General features: G+C 34.6%; 1 protein-coding gene across 10 annotated transcripts in view; it reads right to left on the bottom strand.

The window, feature by feature from the left end:
• NBEAL1 (neurobeachin like 1) overlaps positions 1-26,489 on the bottom strand; it is a 173,273-nt gene that overhangs the window by 3,865 nt on the left and 142,919 nt on the right. For 6 of the 10 annotated variants that reach the window (XM_029934027.1, XM_029934026.1, XM_029934032.1 and 3 more), the window contains 10 exons: positions 23,362-23,459; positions 20,655-20,771; positions 16,068-16,157; positions 12,022-12,131; positions 10,139-10,335; positions 8,836-8,930; positions 3,972-4,088; positions 3,380-3,541; positions 2,338-2,486; positions 677-812 (listed from right to left, as the gene is read on the bottom strand). In XM_029934027.1, the coding sequence (XP_029789887.1) occupies positions 677-812; positions 2,338-2,486; positions 3,380-3,541; positions 3,972-4,088; positions 8,836-8,930; positions 10,139-10,335; positions 12,022-12,131; positions 16,068-16,157; positions 20,655-20,771; positions 23,362-23,459 (1,271 nt within the window). Of the gene's footprint in view, positions 1-676; positions 813-2,337; positions 2,487-3,379; positions 3,542-3,971; positions 4,089-8,835; positions 8,931-10,138; positions 10,336-12,017; positions 12,132-16,067; positions 16,158-20,654; positions 20,772-23,361; positions 23,460-26,489 lie in introns of those variants that run through there. The other 4 variants (XM_029934033.1, XM_029934031.1, XM_029934029.1 and 1 more) reach the window with 2 other exon arrangements.

Consider the following 26,489-nt stretch of genomic DNA (forward strand, 5'->3'; position numbering starts at 1 on the left):
TTGAAACAACTCCTACAAATGCCACATTTTAGATATCTCAGAAAAGACTGATGGTATCAATAAAAACTGATAATGCTGAATTTGATTCTATGTAATGTAATTAAATTTCTAGAAGAATCACTATATTACTCGGGGTATAGCCACCAAGTTTTCTTAGAAATAGTATCAGATTTATAGTATCTGAATGGCAAATAAATTTACAGTAACTACAGGAAACTCATTGAGAATTAGGATATTACATGGGGATATTTGTAGTTCCAAGGAGAAAATGATGCTTTTACAAAAGGATAATTGACATACAGTTATACTGGTATTTATTGAAATTAAAGTAAATAGTTTTATTGTTTGAGCCTGTATTTAATTTTTTATAAAGGCTCTTATATATTAAAAATCCAAGTAGTGTCTTGAATCTAGATTTGGAAAGACATATAATAAAAGAATTTTCTTCATTTAGAGGACAAAAACTGTCAAATGTGTGCCTTCAACTGAAGCATAATATAAACATCACTCTTGAATACTAGGTTTTATCCCCTTTTCATTTACCGCCCTTTGAAAAATCAAATTTGGTTTTTAATTTGTTCATCCATAATGGAGATTTCTGATTCAGCTGGAACAAAGGAGAACTAAAGGAATCCCCAATAGTATGGGAAAAAAAGTTCTTGATGTTATGTTTTACCTCAGCTGGCTTGCCAACACCCACTACAATCAATTTGCCATCTTCTAATCCTACAAGAATGTGGCTGTATTCTTTGGTTACACAAACACAGTGGATAGGCATCCGCATGGCTAATGGACTCATGATGAGGTTCAAACTAGAAAAGAAATAAAACACAAACACATAATTACACGGATTCATAATATATTCAGAGAATTTAATACCTGGAAGATAGTTTAATGATCACCTGGTAACTTAGATTCATTCAGAAAGGCTGACTGGCCACACAAGGGCCTACATTATAGCATTACTTAAAATACTTAATCTATCTTTTCTCTATTCTCTACCATGTTTTTCTTCTAACCATATATATATATATGATCTCTAAAAGACTTTCATCTTGTTGATTAAAAAGCTAAAAATCTGTGCATGTGTTGGGGGTAAGGTAAATGAAATTGGTCTATTTGCCTTGTCTTACAAGATGTAATAAAACAAACATATAATATAAAATATAACATAATATGTAATATTTAAAACCACAATGATATAAAAATATAACTCAACTACGGAAAATATCCATGGTTTTTAGGATTATAGAATGAAGACTCCTCTGAAGTACATACTGTGTTTAGACTAACCTGCTACAAGATCTCATTTTCTGATTTGAGATTCTCTTAATAATATCCTGAATAAAACAAAATGTTGCAAAGATATGATTCAAATAGGGACTTAGTGCTTTCCTACATGAGAAAGACTGACAAAAATGATAAGGGAAATAGAAAAATAGGGAAGGATGTTGGTATAGAAATGATTCTGACATGAATGTGGTAGAATAGAGCACATTGGATCAGGAAATGATTTATAAGAAAAGTTGGGGGGGCGGAGAAAGAAAAATAAAGGTTTGGGAGAGGCCAAGATAGTCTAAGTAGTATAAGTAAGCCACAAAAAAATTTTTTAAAAGTGGAAGAAAAGAATATATTTACACTTAACAAATACTTATCCTGGGAATAACAGTGCTTTGTATACCTATACTAGTAAATATGAGGAATACAAAGCTGAAAAACATATCCACTATTTAAACACACTTTTCCTTCACTTTAATAACCAGACTACCCACCCATTTTACATATACACACAATTATGAACATATATGTTAGCTTTAAAAATACCTTAATTTTACCACAATTAAAAAAAAATTTAAACCCTAACTTTAGCTTGTAACAATTCAAACTATAATTGAACAAATTTTTAAATCCATACTCCAGACTTGGCACTATGATCATTTTTTCTATATTTTTAAAAAATTTTATTTGTGGTAAAATACACATAACATAAAATATCCTATATTTTAAAAATACACATCTATATTTCATTTACTAATCCAGAAATTCTTTAGCTTCCTCAAATTTTTTCAAGGTTACCAAAAAAAGGCATGTTCATAATAAATGATAAACCAAAAGATTAGAAATCTTTGATTGCTGATTTCCATTCTAGGCTGAAAGTATTACTACTTTTCCTTTTCCTTTTTTTTTTTAAGATTTTATTTTTAAGTGATCTGTACAAGCAACGTAGGGCTTGAACTCACAACCCCAAGATCAAGAAGTCACATGCTCCATCAAATGAGCCAGCCCCCCTATTACCACCTTTACTTAAGTGAGATTTCAACAATTCTTATTATTTACCTGTGGAGATCTCTTATAGACAGGAAACCTTGTAAGCTGCCCGTGATAATGTGTTCTCCAGAGATACACAGATCTGATATTTGTTCTGTCAGAACCTGGGACCCTAAATACTTGCCATTTACAGAAAACAGATGTAATGCACTCTTATCCTATAAAGATTAGATGAAGAAAATTTAATGATTTTAAAACTGAGTTTTAATACTGACCATTAACACTGACTATAACAGAATGACTGCTGGATTTAATATTTTGAAATAAACTTATAGTTATGTATAAAGAGAAAGTGTGTAGACAATATTATTAAAGTGATTTTAAATAAGAAATAATTATATACTTTAAGAAAATATTTAATAAATAATTGCCAAGTAAACAAATATTAAACAAGAACTCGTACCGCCCAAAAGAATGAAAACCTCATCCAGTCTAAAAAAACCCCACATTCTTAACTTTTTTTAAAACTACACGTTTTTTTTTTATCCTTTGTATGTGCTGCTACATAATATTTTTTTTTCTCCATAATATTTTATTGTCAAATTGTTTTCCAAAAACTACATGTTTTTTATTTTAACTTTAAGTAATCTCGATACCAATGTGGGGCTCAAACTCACAACCCTGAAATCAAAGGTTTCATGCTCTAACAACTGAACCAGCCAGGTGCCTCACGATTCTCTTATTTTTTAAAAAGCTTTATCATGGAAAGAAAAATAAGCATAATTCATGGCTTGTTTATTAATACCCAGCCTGTGCAAGAAGAATTTAATTTGGTTATAATTTCCACTTAGGCTTATGAAGTCCACATAATCAGAAATTATTTTTGAAATCATATACATCAATATAAATCCCTAAAACAAAATATGAACATGAGGACAAGAATGTGATAGGGGTTCATCTATTGGTAAGGAATGAACAAATTGAAAGATGATATTCTTTTCAAAATAGTTTTCTCTCCTTTCTCAAAATGTTTCATATATACAGTATAATATGGAAAGGAAAAGACAGGTTTATAGATATTCTAGCCCTACTGTATGAAACTGTTACATACCTCGAGATTGGTCTTTTCTTCAATGCTGGAGTAAATGACAATATGTCCTTCCCAAGATATCGCCAAATTAGGAACAGTGAGGAGCAGAGAACTCTCACAAGGTGGTCGTAAAGTCCTCATGTACTGACCTTTCTGAATGGTATGTATAATCACAGTGCCATCCTATACAGAAAATATTAGAATAGCAAAAGGAGAAACAGAACAACAAAAAAGAAAGAGGGCCACATAAATAAATACAGGAAAGGAACTTAGAAAATGATTATTTCACCAAGGACACATGTATCTTAGGAAAAATTCCAATCTTGAAATTTGAAATAGTCTTTTATTTCATAAAATACCCTCTTTAACTTGTAGGACCAATAAAATCCCAAAATAGAATCTAGTCTAAGTTTCTCCTTTCTTGGATTAATGCTACTTCTGCAAAGTCCTGCAGAAACAATAAAGAATTTCTATGCTTTTAGCAATTCTAGAAAAAAATTATCTTTCCAATTTTAGCATATGTTTCCAAAGCAAGCATGAAAAAAATTTAAATATAAACATTGCTTCTCAATTTGTAGAAAAAAATTATCATTTCTTAAAGTTGGAATCTTACCCTTGATCCTGACACTGCCATGTCAAGTTCAGTGCTGATGCCGACACTCAATACCTCATCAGTGTGTCCATACAGAATCTGAAAGGGTTTCGATGCTAAGCCCACAGGAACACCTCCCTAGTGTTAAAACAGAAAAGGAAAGGTAATTTTCTAGTTGTCTATTTTCTACAAAACATTTTTTTTTTAGTTTATTTTTGACACAGAGAGAGCCAAAGCACGAGTTGGAGAGGGGTAGAGAGAGAGAGGGAGGCACAGAATCTGAAACAGGCTCCAGGCTCTGAGCTGTCAACACAGAACCCGATGTGGGGCTTGACCCCACAAACTGCGAGATCATGACCTGAGGTGAAGTCGGACGCTTAACCGACTGAGCCACCCAGGCGCCCCTACAAAAAAAGATTTCTACTGTATTTAAATTGTCTAATCACAAACTAACATTGCAACAAGTTCTTACCACTGCATCTATTTAGAGTAGTACTCATTCTCGTGTTTCTCCTTGGATTCCCAAATTATTTCTAAAGAATTCCCAAATTCTCAGCCCCTTTTGAGGCTCTAAAACTTAATCTGAATAGTTTCAAAGTTGACTGCTTTGGATTAATTTTAAAAGGTATATTATTTGCCATTTTAATCCACAGATTTTTTCTTTTATTTCAAATAAATGTTTTGTATTCTACCTCTGAATATTTTTTCTTTTCTTCCCTTCCTTCCTTCTTTCCCTTTTTGTTGACATCAAATGTTATATTAGGTATACAACATAGTGATTCAACAATTCTATATATTATACAATGCTTACCATGGTAAGTGTAGTTACCATCTGTCACCATACAACATTATTACAATATATTATGTATGTTCCCTACACTCTGTGACTGACTTGTATTTTATATAATTTGATTACTCTAAATCTTTATTCCATATTAATAATTTGATATTCAGCTACATCAAATCTGTTACTTGCTATTTCTGCTTTGAATTTACTTACTATATTTGTAATGGTATTGGTTTTAATCTTGGTTTGATTCTTCTGCAATAATCCTTTTCATCTTATGCTACTTTATAATTTTACCCTTGAGGTCCTATTTTACTGAATTTATATTTTTTTATCTTCTTATAAGAGCCTAATTTTATTCAGGGAATCTCTCTACATTTGACTTGTTGTCTTCATCTGTTTTTAGCATGTTTGGTTTGTACATTACTTTTTTGTTGGTTTTTCATTTTGAGAGAAAAGAGAGAGGGAGAGAGCACACAGGAGAGGGAAAGAGATAGGGAAAATCTCAAGCAGGCTCTGCATGGCAAGCGCAGAGCCCAATGTGGACCTCAAACCCACGAACTGCAAAATCATGACCTGAGCCAAAAGCGGCAAGTCAGATGCTTGACCAAATTGAGGGCCCCACCCAGGTGCCTTTGTACATTACTTTCTATAATAGGATGTCTGAATAGTTGCCATGGTATTTGTTTTATGATTGATTATCTTAGATAAGTCTGGACAGGTAGAAACTTTTACCTGTGCTATATAATGTGGATGAATTCCCATCAATACTCTTACCTGGGACACATCTGTCTTCCTCTAATATCTGTCTGAGTGCTTAGTGCGCTCCAATTTTTAAAAAGTAGGTAATTCCTGGGGTGCCTGGGTGGCTCAGTCAATCAGGCATCTGACTTTGGCTTAGGTCATGATCTTACTCCTCATGAGTCTGAGCCCCACCATCTGAGCTGTTAGCACAGAGCCCAGCATGGAGCCTAGAGCCTGCTTCAGAATCTGTCTCTGTCTCTGCGCCTCCTCACTCATTCTCTGTCTTTCTCTAGCAAAATATAAAACATAAAAAATTTTTTTAAATTAGAAATTCCTGTATTATTTAAAGCATTTCAAATTACAAGATGGACCTTTCTCAAATTTTGTTTTATAAAGGTTTCATATCCCAATATTAAACATGGTAAAGACAGAATAAACACAGATTTCACATACAAGAATTAAAGTATTGGCAAGTACAATTCGGCAGTAAAATACAGTACCTCATGAATTACACACTTTTAAAAAATGTTTTATTATTCTTGAGAGAGAGAGAGAGAGAGAGCATGAGCAGGGGAGAGAGAGGGAGACAAAGAATCTCAAGCAGGCTCCAGGCTCTGAGCTATCAACATAGTTAGACACATAACTGACTGAGACACCCAGGTGCTCCTATATGGGTTTATTATAGGAATTCAAGAATGGTTCAAATCTAGGAAAATTTTCAACATAATACATTAAGCGAAATAAGAGAAAAACTACAAATAAAAGAAGACAACCTGAGAAAAATAGCTAAAAAGGACATTATGGGAACTACTGGCAAAATGAGAACATGAACTGTGATTATATATAAGAATGACCTGTTCTTAGAAAACACACACTGATTTGGCTACTGTAGAGAGCCTAAATGTCCATCACCTGATGAATGGATCAAAAAGATGTGGTATATATATACAATGGAGTACTACATGGCAATGAGAAAGAATGAAATATGGCCATTTGTAGCAAAGTGGAGGGACTTTGAGGGTGTATTGCTAAGCAAGATAAGTCAGGCAGAGAAGGACAGATACCATATGTTTGCACTCATAGGTCTAACAGGAGAAACCTAACAGAGGGCCATAGGGAGGGGAAAGGGGAAAGAGAGTTGGGGAGAGAGAGGGACACAAATCATGAGAGACTACTGAATACTGAAAGTGAACCGAGGACTGAAGGGGGATGGGAAGGGGGGAAGGGGGTGGTGGTCATGGAGGGGGGGCACTTGTGGGGAGAAGAACTGGGTGTTATATGGAAACCAATTTGACAATAAACTATTATTTAAAAAAACACACACACACACATTGAAGTGTTTAGGGGTAAAGGAACACAATATCTTTATTAAGGAGGGTGGGGAGGGAGGGCAGGGGCAGAAAGAGAGAGACAGAATATCCAAAGCAGGATCCTTGCTGAGAGCAGAGAGCCTGATGGAGGCTCAAACCCATGAACCATGAGTTGCAAATTTAACTGACTGTCATCCAGGAGCCCCAATATCTACAACTTTTAAATGATTCAAAAAAAAAAGATGCTGGGAGAGAAAGACATTAGGAGAGAATAATTAGACAAATGCAAAAATGTTCTATTTTTTAACTTTTCTATAAACTGAAATTTTACTAAAAAGCTATCAAAAGAAAAGAAGGCAGAAGGGAAATAACTACTTAAATATGAAAAAAACACAACCCAACAGCAATGTACGGTGAAATGCAACAGCAAATGGTATACTAAATGGCACCATGCTAAAGGCAATTTCACCAAATCAGATATAAGACAAGGATGCTCACTATAATTTTTTTACTCTATTGCACTAGCTAATAATGTAATAAGATAAGAAAATAAAATCATGTGACTAGAATCATTATATTGGAAAAGATAAAGACATCCACTTTTATTTTCAGATTATATGATTGTATATCTATTTTGTTTTCAGAGAACCTAAGAAATACTAATAATTATAAGGACTAGATAAGAAGATTTGGTAAACCAATTATATATTAGATAATTGTGTAGAAATCAATAGCTTTTTTCTCATATGAGCCATAATCATTTACAAGTAAAAGTGGTTTATGGGCGCCTGGGTGGCTTAGTTGGTAGTTAAGTGTCTGACTCCTGATTGCGGCTCAGGTCATGATCTTGTGGTTCGTGAGACTGAGCCCTGCATACTGGGCTCTGTGCTGTTAGTGAGGAGCCTGTGTGGGATTCCCTCTCTCTGGTCTCTGGTCTCTCTGCCCCTCCTCCAGTTTGCACATGCTCTCTCTCAAAATTAAAAAGACGTAAAAGTGATTTTTAAAAATTCCCATCAAAATAGCAATAATATGATAATTTGGAGATTTGTTTTACCAAATATTAAAATGAAAACATTTTGGTGTTGCTATAGAAATAGGCATGTATAAAATATGGGGAATCTATAGAGTGCCTGGGTGGCTCAGCTGGCTAAGCGTCTAGCTTTGGCTCAGGTCATGATCTCACGGTTCTTGGGTTCAAGCCCCGCACTGGGCTCTGTGCTGACAGCTAGCTCAGAGCCTGAAGCCTACTTCAGATTCTGTGTCTCCCTCTCTCTGACCCTCCCCTGCTCATGCTGTCTCTCTCGGTCTCTCAAAAATAAATAATAATAAAAAACAATAAATAAATAAATAAATAAATAAAATATGGGGAATCTAGAAGAAGACCAAATTCAGTGGATAGTCCTTTATCCTGGCATAAATTTCCACCCAAAGTAAACAAAATAATATATTTTAATATTCTATATCATTATAGAATATTTATTATACGCTCTATATATTCTATCATATATATTTACTTTTTACAATTTATGTTTATTGATTTTTGACAGACAGAGACAGAGCACAAGCAGGGGAGGGCCAGAGAGAGAAGACAGGGAGACACAGAATACAAAGCAGGCTCCAGGCTCTGAGAGGTCAGTACAGAGCCCAATGCAGGGCTTGAACCTACGAACAGCGAATCATGACCTGAAGTCAGAAGCTTAACTGACTGAACCACCCAGGTGTCTGTATATTATAGATCTACATATTATATATATATATAATACTCTTATTCTGTATTATAAATTACAGAAAAATTAATTACCAAAGGACTGAAGATTAAAATGTAAAAAAATAACAATATTACAAGAAAGTTTTTAGGTAATTATTTTAATAAATTTGGAGTAAAAGAAAGCCTGTCAAGTAGAAAACCTAAAAGCCATAAAAAAGACATTTTACTTCCTTGAAACAACATTATAATGAGTACAATATGGCTGATAAAAAAGTATAAATCTATAATTTCTAGTAGTCCCACCAAAAAGGAAGACTATTTAAATGCATAACTAACCTGTTGTGTTATTTGCCATATCATACATGTAGTGTCTCTTGAACCAGAAATTAAATGGATTCCACAGTAGTCTGCAGCTAAACAAGTAACAATATCTGTAAGAAAAAAGGAATTACAAAAAATGAAATGGCATGGTTTTGCTGGAACGGAACTATAATATGGGCAATTTTAGTTTATGGTCAAACTATTTACTAAATCAGTTGTTCAAGCAGGAGAAGTGTAGCAACGGCAATGGAAAAGCACTGGGGAAGAATAACAGAGGAAATAAGCATTACTAAACTCATGTAGATGATCTACCTTTGAGGTCAGCCGGCTTTGAGAGTTAAGAGTACACACGGGGCAGGGAAATGTCTATCAGAGTCTTGGTAGTGGGTTAGGAGGCTTGAAATGGATCCCCAGGTGTTTGATAGGCTTCTCTGCTCTCTTACTCTCTCATCCCCATTTGCCTTCTACCCCCATTAAGGACTGCAATCCTGCGGAATATGTGCCCCTAACTAAAAGAGTACATATTACAATGCAAATTCACAATATAAGATACATTTCTACTAAATGGTAAAAACCTGAACTAAGTGGCAACTCAGGAGCCACTAGTACAGAATTAGCGGACTCCATTTCCCTTTTGTAATAGGTTTATCAGGAGGAAATCTCCATGAGGTTTTATTCTTATATTGAAGACTGAGAGACTAAGAAGCACTAGGTTAAACTACATTCAATAATTTACCTCTCTCATGCCTATTAACTAAGTAATAGGGTAGGTGATATCTTTTTCAAGAATGACAGATTTTAAAGTTTTGTCTTAAAATTCTTATTTGTATCAACCAATTAAAAAAAAAAAAGACTTAGTCTACATCTTTCAGATAATATGAAGCTGTATTTAATTTATATGGTATTTAGTATACCCCAATAGATTAAACACTCTTAAAGAAAGCATATAGGGGCAACCGGTTGGTTCAGTCAGTTAAGCATCCGACTTCGCTCAGGTCATAATCTCATGGTTTGTGAGCTCAAGCCCCGCATCAGGCTCCATGCTAACAGCTCAGAGCCTGGAGCCTCCTTCAGATTCTGTGTCTCCCCTTCTCTCTGCCCCTCCCATGCTCCTGCTCTCTCTCTCTCTCAATAATAAATTAAAACGTTAAAAAACTTTTTTAGAAAAGCATAATGTTCATAACATTGCTCTATCAAAAAAGTATACTCAGCTTCAAAGGTAAATATTAATGCTTTTTATAAGGAGGATGTACTACTTTTGCAGTTAGAAGAAATAGGGAAACTTTGCTGTTTTGGGGGGGAAGAAGTTAATACTTACCCATGTGTCTGATACTGCGTGAAATAATTTTGCCTTTTATAAGTGACATCACTTGGATGCTATTATCCCAGTGTCCAGCACTGAAAAGCAACTTTGCATCATGTGATACTATGAATAGCTTAGAAGTTATTGCCAGCCCTGGAGCAAAAGGACCATTCATAATACGCTGAGTTCTGTAAATATAATTAAAAATTAGACTTTTCCTTTTTAAAAGAACATAGTTGACGAATATCAACTATGTTTTAAATTTCTTGAAAAAAGAAATAAAAATAAATCTCAACTGTTCAATTGGAAATGACTATTAGTGATGAACAGAAAAAATTAATCTTATTCATATTTTTCATTAAATAAAAATATACATAACAATAATCTTAAGGGTTAAGTTAAAGAAGTTGAAACTGGTGAAGGTGTGAAAAAGATTTAAATCTTGCCTCTCAAAGCCAATTTAGTAAGATTGTCAATTCTGTAAATAGTATCAAACTATAAAGCACAAGAAGGATATGACAGGATGAAGAAAACTGGAAATCAACTCAAATCAGAAATCTACCTAATAAGCAGATAAATGTATATCTAACAATATTCATGAAGATAATTCTTCACTCAAACCAAAGCAAGCATATGGGTTTTATCTACTTCCCACTGAAATACCTGTGACCTCACCTAACCTAGATTTTGCAGAAAGACAATTAAGAAGTGATTGCACTTTAGTGTGTGTACAGAGAGTGAGGGCCAATTCTGACAGTTCAGCTATAGAGCTTTATTATTCGATATCAAAATGCTGAAGGTATGTTTTGTGCTGAGCATAAAAGTACTAAGACCTATGTGGGATACGAAGGAAAAAAGACATTGCTCCTAATAAACAGCTAAAATAACTCGAGTAAGGGAAATATCTAACTTAAGATGTAACTTCTGGATATTTAACAAATTAACTAAGGGAAATAATAAATTCTTTTTTAAAATATAATTTATTGTCAAATTAGTTTCCATTCAACACCCAGTGCTCATCCTAACAAGTTCCCTCTTCAATGTCCATCACCCACTTTCCCCTCTCCCCCACTTCCCATCAACCCTCAGTTTGTTCTCAGTCTTTAAGAGTCTCTTGTGGCTTGCCTCCCTCCCTCTCTGTAACTCTTTTCCTCCCTTCCCCTCCCCCATGGTCTTCTGTTAAATTTCTCCTGATCCACATATGAGTGAAAACATATGGTATCTGTCTTTGTCTGCCTGACTTAATTCACTTAGCATAATACCCTCCAGTTCCATCCACGCTGCTACAAATGGCCAGTTTTCATTCTTTCTGATTGCCATGTAGTATTTCATTGTATATATAAACCACATCTTGATCCATTCATCAGTTGATGGACATTTAGGCTCTTTCCATGATTTGGCTATTGTTGACAGTGCTGCTATAAAAAGTGGTACACAGGCCCCTATGCATCAGCACTCCTGTATCCCTTGGGTAAATTCCTAGTAGTGCTATTGCTGAATCATAGGGTAGTTCTATTTTTAATTTTTTGAGGAACCTCCATACTGTTCTCCAGAATGGCTGTACCACTTTGCATTCCCACAAATAATGTAAGAGGTAATAAATTCTTATTATATAAAACACACAGGCTTATTTATAAACAACACTATACAATAAAAATAAAATTAAACCTAAAAACTATTCCTAATAATTTGTTTCCATATGATATTATATAAATTGTTTTATCCTTAAACCAGTATCAAGTCAGGAAGAGGGAAAGAACAAAAGAGAGAAGGAGAGAGGGAAGAAAATCTGAAGGTTTACTGCATTACTATCAAAATGGCACCAATCAATCTAGTTGTTTTTCCCGGCAGTCAGGTACCAGCTAAACCTGTTTTGCTTTAAATGTTCACTTACGTACTTTGGATTTGTCACAGTTTGATCTTTGATGAATGTAAAGTAATTAGATATGTTTCTGTCATAAGGCAGCCATCCATGGGTTCCAACAACATAATTCATGCTTACTGTTATCTGGAAATGAACATATGAAGACAAAAATGAAATAGAAAATTAAAGAAAGCAGCACAGAATAACCAAATGCTCACATGATGTTAGCACTTATCATTTAGGGAGTAATGTGGGATTGTGTGCTTAAAACTCAAAATTCATTAGTTCTTCTTAAGATTTATTTCTAAGTAATCTCTACACTCCATGTGGGGCTCCAAATCACAACCCTGAGATCAAGAGTCACATGCTCTGAGAACTGAACCAGTCAGGCGTCCTTTATTAATTACATCTTAATTCTCAAAAAGAGTAGTCTTAATAATAATAACCAATAATTTCTTAAAATGGAAAAAGCTCTGTTTCTTATTTTTATCTTTTAGTTTTTAAAAATCTTTTATGTTATTGCAAGAAAAACTGTCCAAGGTATCTTTCTTTAGTGAGATAATTTTCATCATTTCTCAAACTTTATTAGCATCTTAGTTGGCAGTCAGAAGAAATTCAGGGTCAAGTCTTACCATAAAAATATGACATATGTATAATTTAGAACATAAATCAGAAGTATAACTTATGATAAATTCTTAAGAAGGTCTCTTAGTGACAGTTATAGTGAATATTCTTTTAAAAATGAAAAGCTTCCCTCCCCTTTATTATAAAACAGATTACAAACAAAAAGATTGCTTAAAGAAATTCAGGTATTAAAGGTGAAATCACAAGGATTCCACCATTGTGGAACTGCACACTTTCAATTTTTGTCTTTATCTTTCTAGATGTTTTTCCTATGCAAACACACAATAAGCATAATTAGAGAAATAATTCTAACCTCTACTGTTCACTGTGCTATGCTGTTTTTATAATTTGTACCTGACAAACTGAAAATAAGATATAATTAGGTTTGGTCCATGTGCCTGTCCTAGACCCAAGATCCTTTACCTGCTAGCTCTATGACTTTGAGCAAATTAACCCCCCTTTTTTAGATTTATTTATTTTTGGGGAGCCTGATTGGTTTAGTCTATTGAGCGTCCAACTTGGCTCAGGTCATGATCTCACGGTTTGTGGGTTCGAACCTCATGTTGGGCTATGTGCTGACAACTCAGAGCCTGGAGCTTGCTTCTAATTCTGTGTCTTCTACTCTCTCTGCCCTTCCCCTGCTCATTCTCACTCTGTCTCTCTCAAAAATAAACATAAAGAAAGAGATTTATTTATTTTTGAGAGAGCAAACACAAATGGGAAGGGGCAGAGAGAGACAGAAGGACTAAGTTGGCTCTGTGCTGACAGCAGTGAGCCCAATATGGGGCTTGAACTCACAAACAATGAGATCATGACCTAAGCCAAAGTCTGACGCTCAAGTGACTAAGCTACCCAGGTGCCTCTAAGCAAATTACTTCAGAATTTTAGTTTCTAATCTGTAGAAGTGAAATAATAATAGTCTAACAGGATTGTTAGTGCTCATTAAACATGATTAAATTCATGTAAAGTACTCATTAACATGTCTTGCATCTATACCTTATTCAACCCTGTATTATTTCTTTTTTATTATTTGTACTACCTTATGATATATTGTAATATATAATTAGATTTTATATACTATTTTTCTAGTATATAATTTTCTGGTGTTTTCACATCAGAATTACAGTTAACTACTTGAACACTCTGAAACTAGAAGTCAACCACAAAAAAATCTGGAAAGACCACAAATATATGAAGGCTAAATAACATGTTACTAGACAATAAGTGAGTCACCCAGGCAATAAAAGAAGAAATTTTAAAAAAATACATGGAAACAACTGAAAATGAAAACACAACAGTCCAAAACCTCTAGGATGCAGCAAAAGTAATCCTAAGAGGGAAGTACATAGTAACAGAGGCCTACCTCAAGAAGCAAGAAAAACTGAAACAATCCTAACCTTATACCTAAAAGAGCAAAAAAACAAAACAAAACAACAACAAAAAAACCCCAAACAGTAAATGAATCCTAAAGCCAGCAAAAGAGGTAGAAATAATACAGATTAGAGCAGAAACAGAAGATATAGAAGCTAAAAAAAACAATAGAACAGATCAATGAAACCAGGAGCTAGTTATCTGAAAAATTAATTGATAAGCATCTGGTAATACTAATCAAAAAGAAAAGAAAAAGGACTCAAAATCACAAGAGAGAGAGGAAAAAATAACAACCAACAGCACAGCAATACAATTATAAGAGAATATAAAAACTATATGCCAATAAACTGGATAACATGGAAGAAATCGATAAATTCCTAGAAACATATAAATTACCAAAACTGAAACAGGAAGAAATAGAAAATCTGAACAGACCAATAACCAGCAAAGAAATTGAATCAGTAATAAAAAGACCCCCAACAAACAAAAAATCCAGGACCAGATGGCTTCATAGACAAATTCTACCAAATATTTAAGGAAGAGTTAATACCTATTCTTTTCAAACTATTCCAAAAAATAGAAAAGAGACAACTTAATTTCATTTTATGAGACTAGCATTATCATGATCCCAAAACTAAATAAATATACCACTATAAGAAAGAAATATAGGGCAATATCCCTGATGAACATAGATGCAAAAATTCTTTAATAAATACTAGCAAACCAGATCCAACAGTATATTAAAAAAATCATTTGCCACAATCAAGTTGGATTTATTCCTGGGTTGCAAGGGTGGCCCAATATTCACAAATCAACCAATGTGCTATGTCACATTAATAAAAGAAAGGAAAAGAACCATATGATCAGTTCAGTAGATGCAGAAAAAGCTTTTGGTAAAGGACAATATCTATTTATGATAAAAAACAAATGGAAAGATATTCCATGCTCATGGATCAGAAGAAAAAGTATTTTTAAAATGTTGATACTACTCAAAGCAACCTACAGATTTAATGTAATCCCTATCAAAATGTCAACAGCATGTTTTCACAGAACTAGATAGAACAATCCTAAAATTTTTATGGAAACATAAAAGAGAAAAGCAAAGATGGATGCATCACAATTCCAGACTTCACGTTATGTTACAAAGCTGTAGTAATCAAAACAGTATAGTACTAGCAAAAAAATAGACCCACAGATCAACAGAACAGAATATCCAGAAATGAGCCCATAACTATATGGTCAACTCATCTTTAATAAAGCAGGGAAGAATATCCAATGGGAAAAAGAATGTCTCTTTAGCAAATGGTGCTGGGTAAACTGGAGAGCTACATGAAAAAGAATTAAATAGGACCACTTTCTTACAACACCCAAAAATAAATTCAAAATGGGCTAAAGACAAATGTGAGACCTGAAACTATAAAAATCCCAAAAGAAAGAGGGAGAGAGGCAAACCAAGAAACTATACAGATCAAACTGATGGTTATTAGAAGGGAGGTGGGGGGGAGTGGGTGAAAGGAGGAAGAGGATTAAGGAGTATACTTCTGATGAGCATCAGGTGATGTACACGATTGCTGAATCATATACTATACACCTGAAACTAATATTACACTGTATGTTAACTAACTTGAATTTAAATGAAAACTTAAAAAAAACTTTTTGACTCTAAAAACTGACCAAAAGCAAAAAAATAAATCAAGACACACTAACAGAAAAAAAACGTATTATAGTTAACTACTTGAAATAAAAGCTGTATATCTACAAGATACATTTTTATACTCAAAATAATTCCATAAAAATTGTCTTTATTTTTTAAAAAGTCTTTAAATGTTTTTTTATTTTCTCAACTTTTTAAATGTTAATTTTTATTTTTGAAGAGAGAAATAGAGTGTGAGCTAGGGAGGGGCAGAGAGAAAGGGAGACACAGAAACCGAAGGGCTCGAACTCATGAGCTGTGAAATCATGACCTGAGCTGAAGTTGGACACTTAACCAACTGAGTCACCCAGGTGTCCCACATTTTCTCAATTTTTTGAAAAGTTATAATGTATACGGACATAGCAGTGAGAAAAAGACATAAATCTACTTACCAGTAACTCAGGACTGCCTTGAGACATAAAAGAACGAGACTGATTTTTGGGGACAATGGCCTTTATTAGTGGAATACCATCACTAATTCCCTATAAAATAAAAGACAGAGGCTTAGTGGCTGGTTCTGCTTATCTTTATTAGTTACAAGTTACCGAAAACTTCAATTTCTTTAAACAAGAATGAACCATGGCATTTTACTCTATCACAACATATCATTTAATTAAAATGTAGGAAAGGAGAATCACTATGCTGTACTCTTGAGACTAATATAACACTGTCAAAAGTACTTTAATTTTTAAAAAGGCTTAAAAATGTAGGAAAGGATACCATGTTTGGATGGCATACTTCAAACTTCTGAAACCCAATATTTTCTTGTATTCTACTACTTCACTATGAAACAGAGATGCAGATCCCAAGGAGCATCAACCATTTAAACAGCCAGTGACTTAGAATCTTTCCTTTTCCCTGGCCGTACTGTTATTAATATAAAGTAGAAAATATAGACCATATAAGAGTACATTGCTCAATAAGTCAAATGAGACAACTGGTTATATTTTATAGAATTTCCTTTTGGGTTTAACGTCCAAAACACAGATCTATTCCATTAACTGAGGCAATCCCTGAAAGCTGTAACAATAGGCCAGAAAATAAAGAATTCTTAGAAAATAATTGGCATTATCTTACTATAATGTGAAGGGGAACAATGATTTGAACTAATTTTTGTGATGTGACAGTAGTTCATAAATTATACCTAACATTTATTAGGTAAATTATAAACTAATATTATTGGGTATATACTATGTGCTAGGTGCTATTATTCTAAGAGCCTCATGTGAATAACCAATGATAAACTATAAAATGTTAGTGCCCATCTTTTCTCTCTGTGAGTCAATAACTTACATTTGAACAAGCATAAATGAAAATGGTGTCTGAAGAAATCCATTTATTAGGCCCTTGCTTTCACTGTTACCTCTGTTTTCTTCACCATTTTAACTAGGAAGAGATGACCTACTGAGAGACCTTCTTGTTTCATATGAATAAGTGGGGAAAAACTTCTCCAATGATGATGAAAAGGGATTAACAAATTATTAGTACTCAAGGATATCTATTGTGTTCTTTATCCTGTTCCAGACACTAGTCCTGAGGATAGCTACCCTGTGACACAGTGGGTACAGAGAGGGACAATGTCACTGTAGTTGCAAATGAAACTTGGACGTATATTATTTTATAAAAAACAAAGTTACAAATGATTAGACATGGTGAAATCATTTTATCACCACTGCATAATAAATACATGTCCATCAAATTATGGGTTAAATAGGGTTTTATGGATTGCCCTATGTACATTAATGAGTTAACAGGAGGATTGAGACAGCTCTCCTTTATTATTATTATTTTTTTTACTTTGCTTTTTTTTAGGTATTTAAAAAAATTTTTTTGAATATAACACAATTTATTTTTTTAACATATGCAATTATTTTCCGTCATTTACAATACAGTAGTTACAATGACACTCCAAACAGAAAAGCAAAGTAAAAAATCAAAACACCAACTTGTATTTCATGTAATTAGACTTACACAGAAATTAGAAGGTTAAGTAACAACTAGTTAATCACCTAATTTCACAGCTATCTGAAGTGGCAATCGTTATATAGCAGCTTATCTATGATACATTCAAGATAAATGACACAATTTATTACTTGCCCATAAGCTACAACACAGCCTGCTTAATACCTTTCCTTAAATTCCACCTCTATACTAATTATTATTTTTTAATGTTTGTTTATTTTTGAGAGAAAGAGAGAAAGGGACAGAGCTAATGGGGAAGGGGCAGAGGAAGAGGGAGACACAGAATCTTAAGCAGATTCCAGGCTCCGAGGTGTCAGCACAGAGCCAGATGTGGGGCTCAAACTCACGAACCTCGAGATCATGACCTGAGCCAAAGTTGGACACTTAACCAACTGAGCCACCCAGGTGCCCTGAGACAGCTCGCCTTAGAAAGGGCTACTTGTAATGTCAGCCCTTGGCTGGTATCTGGGAACTTGGTGGGCAGAGTTCCTCGATGGTAAAAGTGGTTCACTATTCCTAGATTATTTGTGCAAACAGTATGGCTTATGCTGAAGACGTGCTTTTGTACTTGGAGTCTAGAATTTTAGCATGTGCTAGGCAGAGGTTGCCCACGTTACCAGATTCCAATAAAAACCCTGGGTGTTGGGGTGCCTGGCTGGTTCAGTTGGTAGAGCATGTGACTCTTGATCTCGCAGTTTTGAGTTCAAGTCACACAATGGGTGTAGAGGTTACTTACTTAAAAATAAAATCTAAAACAAAACAACAAAACGCAACACCCACCCTGGGTGTTGAGTCTCTAATGAGCTTTCCTGTTAGACAAACATGTGTTTTCACATTTCATTACTGGTAGAATTAAACACATCTTTTGTGACTCCACTGGGAGAGGATTAATTCTTGGATGCTTGTACCTGGTATCCCCTGAACTCCACCCCATGTGCCTTTGCCCTTTGTTGATGTTGTTTTGTATCCTTTCACTGTAATAAATATTAGTTGTAAGTACAACTCTACATTGAATCCTGTGAGTCTTTCTAACAAATCACCAAACTTGAGGGTGGTCTTTGGGACCCAGAACACATCTAGGAATTAGTCATCATTTCTTTTTTTTAGTAACCTCTTAACCCAACATGGGACCTGAATTCATGACTCCAAAATCAAGAGTCCCACGCCCCACCAACTGAGCCAGCCAGGTGCCCCAAATCAGTCATCATTTCTAAGCACTGTTTCTATGCATGCTGAATTCTAGGCAACTAACTTAGATATTTTGGGAAAACAACTGATTCTGGGGAGTCTGTATTATTAAACACTAACTAACTCATTAAACATGAATCTAAGAAAGGAGTGACAAGGGTTAATTATAAAGTGCTTTCATAGATATATGAAAATATCTACATTAAAATACTGTAGAGCTTACTACAAAGTTGTTCATTTGAGTAAAATTCAATATAAAGCTAACTGTAACAAACTTCCTAAAACTTTTTATACCAAGTTATCAAAAAATTCTTTAAATATTTCCCATGGTACTAAACCTAAGAAACACATTTTAATGATGCTCTAGTGCAGGGTTTGACAAACTATGGTAGAAGTCTTGCCTACCACCTGTTTTATAGGTCGTGAGTAAGCTAAGAATGGTTTTCAATTTTTAAATGGTTATATTTTAAATGGTTATTATGTACCTACATGATATTCTTGATTTTGACTTTGGACTACAAAGTCCAGAATTATTTACTATCTGGTTAAATTAAGAAAAGTTTACCAACCTCAACTGTATTGCATAAGTTATTGCTTGTTCCACATATCTTCAAACTACTCTTTTTCCCCCCCAAAACTACTACTTTTTAAAATTTTTTTAAATGGTTTTTTTTTTGAGAGAGAGAGTGAGAAAGAGAGAGCGTGAGCAGGGGAGGGTTAAAGAGAGAGGGAGACATAGAATCCGAAGCAGGCTCCAGGCTCTGAGCTAGCTGTCAGCACAGAACCTGACGCGGGGCTCGAACCCAGGAACCATGAGATCATGACCTGAGCCAAAGTTGGATGCTCAACTGACTGAGTCACCCAGGTGCCCCCGCCAAAACTATTCTTAATAACATTTTCGTTTTGAGAGAGAGTGAGAGTGAGAGAAAGAGAGAGAATACACACATGAGAATCCCAAGCAGACTCTCTGACCAACAGGGATCCAGATGTGAGGCTTGATCTCACAACTGTGAGATCATGACTACAGCTGAAATCAAGAGCTGGACACTTAACTGACTGAGCCACCCAGGCATCCCTTCTTAATAACATTTAATCATCATTTTTTCTTCTTGCCAAGAGCTAATATTATCTGTCCTAACCAAATTCATAGTATAAATGCATTCATATTCTGAACCATGCTAAGTAATTCAATATGTATATTTAAATATTTGAATTTAAGGTACTCTTTCAATTATAGCACTAACTACCTTGTTTTACTTGATTATTCCTTCTGATACTAGCAATTAACAATTTGACTTATTGGGCCATATTTTATAAGTAAGCAGACATTGTAATAAGGCATTATTTCACACACCCTCTACATATCATCTCAGCTGTCATAAAAAAACAACTTAAATCAAATTATTTATTCCTCCTTGGCAAGAAAATGTGAAATAAAAGAAAGCCAGACTACCACTCAGCGGTAAACAAAACTTCAATAAGATTGTTTTAAAAATCCAGGGTGCCTGGGTGGCTCACTTAAGCATCTGACTCTTGATTTCAGCTTAGGTCATGATCTCACGGTTAGTTGAGTTAGAGTTCTGCATCAGGCTCTGCACTGATGGCGCAAAGCCTGCTTGGGATTCTCTCCCTCAAAATAAATACATTAAAAAAATAATAATTAATAAATGTATAAGATTGTTTTAAAAATACAAGAACATATTATTGCAACATTATTTATGATTTTGGACTAAATATTTATGATGTCCCTCCCTATAGAGAATAAAAGGAACACTGAGGTGTATAGATTTCATAGAGAAAACACTGTGATATTACCAAGCTTATATTACCTCTATAAAAAATGACTTGAGTTCAGAGAGGTGTTGAAATAGGTTCAGGGTTGAAGTGTCTGTTTTGGTCTGCTTCTGCACTGCTTCCTCTGCTGACAATCTAGGAGGATGTGGTTCCTTCAAAATAATTTTAAGAAAAAAAGTAATTTCATAATTATATTAAGACATATCTTACTTACTCCTTCATACATACTGGGTTGTAGTTACAACAGATTGCATACCATGCACTGTTAACAATTCTAGGCTATTGCTCAGACTACTCCCTCAGCAGAGTTTCTAATCTTTTCATTTCTAAAGAAACCCTACTTCTACTTTAAAGTTTTTCTTACTGATGTCTGTCTTGAATTCCCAAGCCAGAATTAATTATTCTCATTTATTATCTTAATCAGCATATTACTTTGTTTAGTATTTTATTTAGTACTTATTTCTAAATTGGATTACATAGTTGTTCATGGTCTATCTTTTCCAACTAGTCAATAGGTGTCTATTTGCTTTAAATTTTAAGATTTTATTTCTTTAAATAATCTCTACACTCAATGTGGGGCTTGTACTCACAATCCCAAAATCAAAAGTTGCATGCTCTACTGACTGAGCCAGCCAGGTGCCCCTAGGTAATAGGGGTCTTCAAAAAAATTTTTTTTATTTTTAAAGTTTATTTACTTATGTTTGAGAGACAGAGAGAACCAGCAGAAAAGCGGCAGAAAGAGAGAGAGGCAGAAGATCTGAAGCAGGCTCTGTGCTGACATCAGAGTCTAATGCAGGGCTCAAACTCATGAATCATGAGATCATGACCTGAGCTGAAGTCAGACACTTAGTCAACTGAGCCAACCAGGTGTCCCATCAATAGGTGTCTTAAAGTCAGAAAACAAGTCTTATTCATTTTTGGATTTTCAACATCTGTTATAGCATATTGAATATTATAGAGGCTTAATAAGTATTTTGTAAAATTAAATGAATTACTCAGAAGTCAAAATTTATATGGGTGAATCCTTATTTCCTGAAATAAGATAGAAATGTCAGTATTATCAGAATCCTATTATAAATATTGCTGCATTTGTTTTCAAATAAATTATTCTTCCTTAACTTTAAAGTCAGAGACATAGAACAGTGTTAATGTTTATAAATAAGAAGTAAATGGCAAATCAAATTAACATGCAAAAGGCATAGTTAAAATGCAGAACAGAATTCTATCTAAGGGGGAGTTTTCTATTTCCGTCACAAAATATTCAATTATAGAAAATAATATGATAGCTATAAGTACTTCAATAGTACTCAATTAGCTTCAATCCATGTATTATTCACTTTATTTTATTATTAAAAGCCTTTTAATGGTTTTTTTTTTAATTTTATTTCTGAGAGACAGAGAGAGACAGTGTGAGCAGGGGAGGGTCAGAGAGAGAGACACACACAGAATCTGAAGCAGCCTCCAGACTCTGAGCTAGCTGTCAGCACAGAGCCCAACACGGAGCTTGAACCCACGAACTGTGAGATCATGACCTGAGCTGAAGCCGGACGCTTAACCAACTGAGCCACCCAGGCACCCCTAAAAGCTTTTCTAATGTTTATTTACTTTGATAGAGACAGTACAAGCGGTGGAGAGCAGAAAGAGCAGAGAGAGAATCCCAACCAGGCCCTGCACCTTCAACACAGACCCTAATGCAGGGCTCTAACTCACAAAATACAAGATCATGCATAATCTGAGCCAAAATCAAGAGATGGACACTTAACTCACTGTGCCCTCCAGCATTCCTTATTCACTTTATTTTAAATCAAAGGCTGATTTTTCTGTCATTTTTTTATGGTATTAAAAACTAGCACTAATTTTATAAAAAAAGAAAAGTATGGCTGGTACAAAAATATTATAGAATCTATATCAAAATTCAATGAAGTATTCTATTGTCTTCTGTTACTTTTGCATTCTGTCTATCAGCAGATAGGGATAAAGCATTGATTTTAAATATGACTATTTTGTAAAAAACCAATGTTGGAGGCTTTAAATAAACTCTGCTAAGGAATAGTAGCAATTACAAAGCTTGGTGTGATAAGTGATTTAATAGAAGTACAAGAGATCTATAAGCCAAAGTTTAGGTCCACGTTCCCTGTAACAGCTATGAGACTTCAATTTACAGATATTTACTGCACATATACTATATGAAACAAAGATATAAAATGATTAAGAGAAGGTTGTGCCTATAACATATCTATAACAAAGTGAGGCAAATGCATAAATATACAACTAAGGCAGAAAGTGTCATAATTGGGATATATATATATATATATATATATAATAGCCCACAGAACATGGAAAGTGAGCTAGTTCAATAAGGGGGATTATGCTATTATTCAGAGGAGACGCGGCACGGTAGAAAGGCTTTTGAGTTAGATAGTCATGCATTCGAGTTGCTCCAGTCACATTTTAGTCATGTAAACAAAATAAAGTGTTTGGTTTTCTGAGTAAATATAACTCCTCTGTGACTTGAGTTATTGACTATATATATGGATTTGACTATAATATTTTAATTCAAAATAGGAACAATCATTTAAATCTATTAATATAATATAATATAATGGCAGTATAATTTTTGTCAAACTAAATAATTCTGAGACAAAGTTTTAAATCATTAAAATACTTAGAAACACTAATAGTACTGCTCCTCAGCAATTAAATTCTAGATTTCTTATGTAATCAGTGACTTTTATGATTTACCTTTAACAGTTGGCAAGGTGTTTGCCCAAAATTATTAATCATCCCTTCTAAGGCTTTTCTTTCCTTCTCATCTGTTAAGGCATCTAGATCCACAGCTCCTAAAACAAGGAAAAGTCAATTCACTACAGAGTGAAAACAATTCAGCAAGCCACACAACTGATAAATATACTGGGGACTGATTAGTATATTTTCAACAAAATATTATTCCATTCTTCAATTTATAAGCATATTGTGAGAGTTCATTTTATGAAAAAACAATGAAACCTCAAACATTAAATATGTATAAAAATTCTCTAACAAAAAAAAAAAAAGTGGGGGGGGGTAGCACCTGAGTGGTTCAGTTGGTTGAGTGTCCAACTCTTGATTTCTGCTCAGGTCATGACCTCAGGGTCATGGGATCAAGGCCCATGCTGGGCTCCACACTCAGCATGGAGCTTGCCTGAGATGATTCCCACTCTCTCCCCCCCACTTGTGCTCTCTCTTAAAAAACAAAATTCCATCCCTTATTTAGAATAAAAATATTTCAAACAAAAGTTAACTGGCAATCCATAAAAATTTCTCTTGGAAAAGTACAAATTATTCACAGATTACCTAATTGTTTTCTTCATGATAATCAAGCTGAAACAAATGTAATAATCACACAAAATACTACTATAAATTACCATTTATCTAATGAATACTGGGAAAGGTAATATTCTGGTTAACTGGTTATACTCAGCCATACTTGATATGGTTAGTAATGGGCCAAACTAGGAAAGTCTGATTTCAAAGCAAGCCTATGCGCATAACTACCATGAATACTACCTCTCTACAAAACTATTATCAAATGAATATGGCAAAGCAAAATACATGCTTGTTTGATTTACCAAAAGGCATGTGACTTGCTCATATTTACATAACTTCACACCATTCACAACCTTTAGAACTACTAGGATTAGGTCTACTGAAGGATTAGAAAAGAAAAAAATACCTTTAGTGTTTATTTTGAAAGAGAATGAGAAAGAGTGGGGGAGGGGCAGAGACCAGGGCAGGGGGGTGGGGGGGAGGCGGGGGAAACAGAAGATCCAAAGCAGGCTCTGTGCTGACAGCAGCAAGTCCAGCAGGGCTCAAATTCACAAATGGTGAGATCATGACCTAAGCTGAAGTTAAATGCTTAAATGACTGAGCTACCCAGCTGCCCTGAAAAACACGATTTCAAAGCCTTGAGAAAATGTTCTTGAGGTTGAACTAAATATTGGAATGATGTCACCTTATTATCATTTGAAGACTTTGTTATTTATAATACTAAAGGTCTTTTTTCAAAGTCTGCTAGCAATTCAACACTAAATACTTACTGTAGGACCTGACTGAATAGGACACACATGGCCAGAGATCAAAAACTTTTATACCACCAATAACTGACATGAATAATCAGATTTTGCATACATACTCTGGTTTTTTTTGATCCCCTTTATCTATTTCATCCCTTCCTGCACCGACTTCCCCCTTTGGCAACCACCAGTTTGTTCTTCATATTTAGAGTCTTTTTGTCTTTTTTTCTATGTTGATTTGTCTTCTCTCTTTTGTTTGTTTTCTTAGAACTTATTCACACCATTTTTTAACGCTAGTAGTTTTTTTTTAAGCTTTATTTAAATTCCAGTTAACATAAAATGTAATATTAGTTTCAGGTGTACAATATAGTGATTCAAGAATTCCATGCATTACATGGTGCTCAACGCATGTGCACTTCTTAATCCCCTCACCTATTTCACCCATCCCCACACACACCTCTCTTGTGATAACCATGTTCATTCTCTATAGGTAAGAGCCTGTTGCTTGGTTTGCCTCTCACTTTGTTTTGTTTCTTAAATTCCACGTATGAGTGAAATCATGGTATTTGTCTTTCTCTGACTGGCTTATTTCACTTAGCATTACATTCTTTAGGTCCATCCATGTTGTTACAAATGTCAAGATTTCATTCTTTTTTATGGCTGAGTAATACTGCATATAGTACATATATACATAGATATAGTACATCTTCTTTATCCACTCATCTAGAATGGACACCAGTTGCTTTCATATCTTGGCTATTAATAAATAATGCCACCATAAACATAGAGGTGTGGATAGTTCCAAATTAGTATTTTCCTATTCTTTGGGTAAAGATCCAATAGTTGAATTACTGGATCATAGGGTACTTCCATTTTTAATTTTTTAAAGAACTTCCATACAGTTTTTCACAGTGGCTACACTTATTTGCATTCCCACCAATGTGAACAAGGAGTCCTCTTTCTCTACAATCTTACTAACATTTGTTTTTTCCTATGTTTTCTATTTTAGCCATTCTGACAGGTATAAGGTGATATCTCACTGTGGTTTTGATTTGCATTTCCCTGATGATGAGTGATGCTAAGCATCTTTTCATGTGTCTGTTGGCCATCTGTATGTCTTCTTCGTATATATATTATTTTTTAATTTACTTTTGAGAGACAGAAAAAGACGGTGTGAGTAGGGGAGGGTCAGAGAGAGAGGGAGATACAGAATCCAAAGCAGGCTCCAGGCTCTGAGCTAGCTGTCAGCACAGAGCCTGATGCAGGGCCAGAACCCACGAACCATGAGATCATGAGTTGAGCCGAAGCCAGATGCTTAACCAACTAAGCCACCCAGGTGCCCCTGGTATGTCTTCTTTGGAAAAGGTCTATTGAGGTCCTCTGCCCATTATAAAAATGGGATTATTTGGCTTTTTGGTATTGAGTTGTATAAAATCTTTTTTTTATAAAAATATTTTTTTGAGAGAGAGAGAACATGCACACAAGCAACCAAGTAGGGGAAGGGCAGAGAAAGGGAGAGAGAGAATCCCAAGTACCTCCATGCCTAGCGTAAAGACCTACGTGGGCCTTGATCCCATGACTGGGAAATCACAACTTGAGCCAATATCAAGAGTTGGATGCTTAACCAACTGAGCCATCCAAGAGCCCTGAGTTGTATAAATTCTTTACATATTTTGGATATTAACCCCTAATCAGATACATCATTTGCAAATATCTTCTCCCACTGAGCAGGCTGCCTTTTTGTTTTACTGATGTTTTCCTACGTTCTACAAAGTGAAGATCTGAACTACTATTTTAAAAAAACACACACATCAGGGG

This window comes from Suricata suricatta, chromosome 3, assembly GCF_006229205.1.
Source record: "Suricata suricatta isolate VVHF042 chromosome 3, meerkat_22Aug2017_6uvM2_HiC, whole genome shotgun sequence".
Lineage (NCBI taxonomy): Eukaryota > Metazoa > Chordata > Mammalia > Carnivora > Herpestidae > Suricata > Suricata suricatta.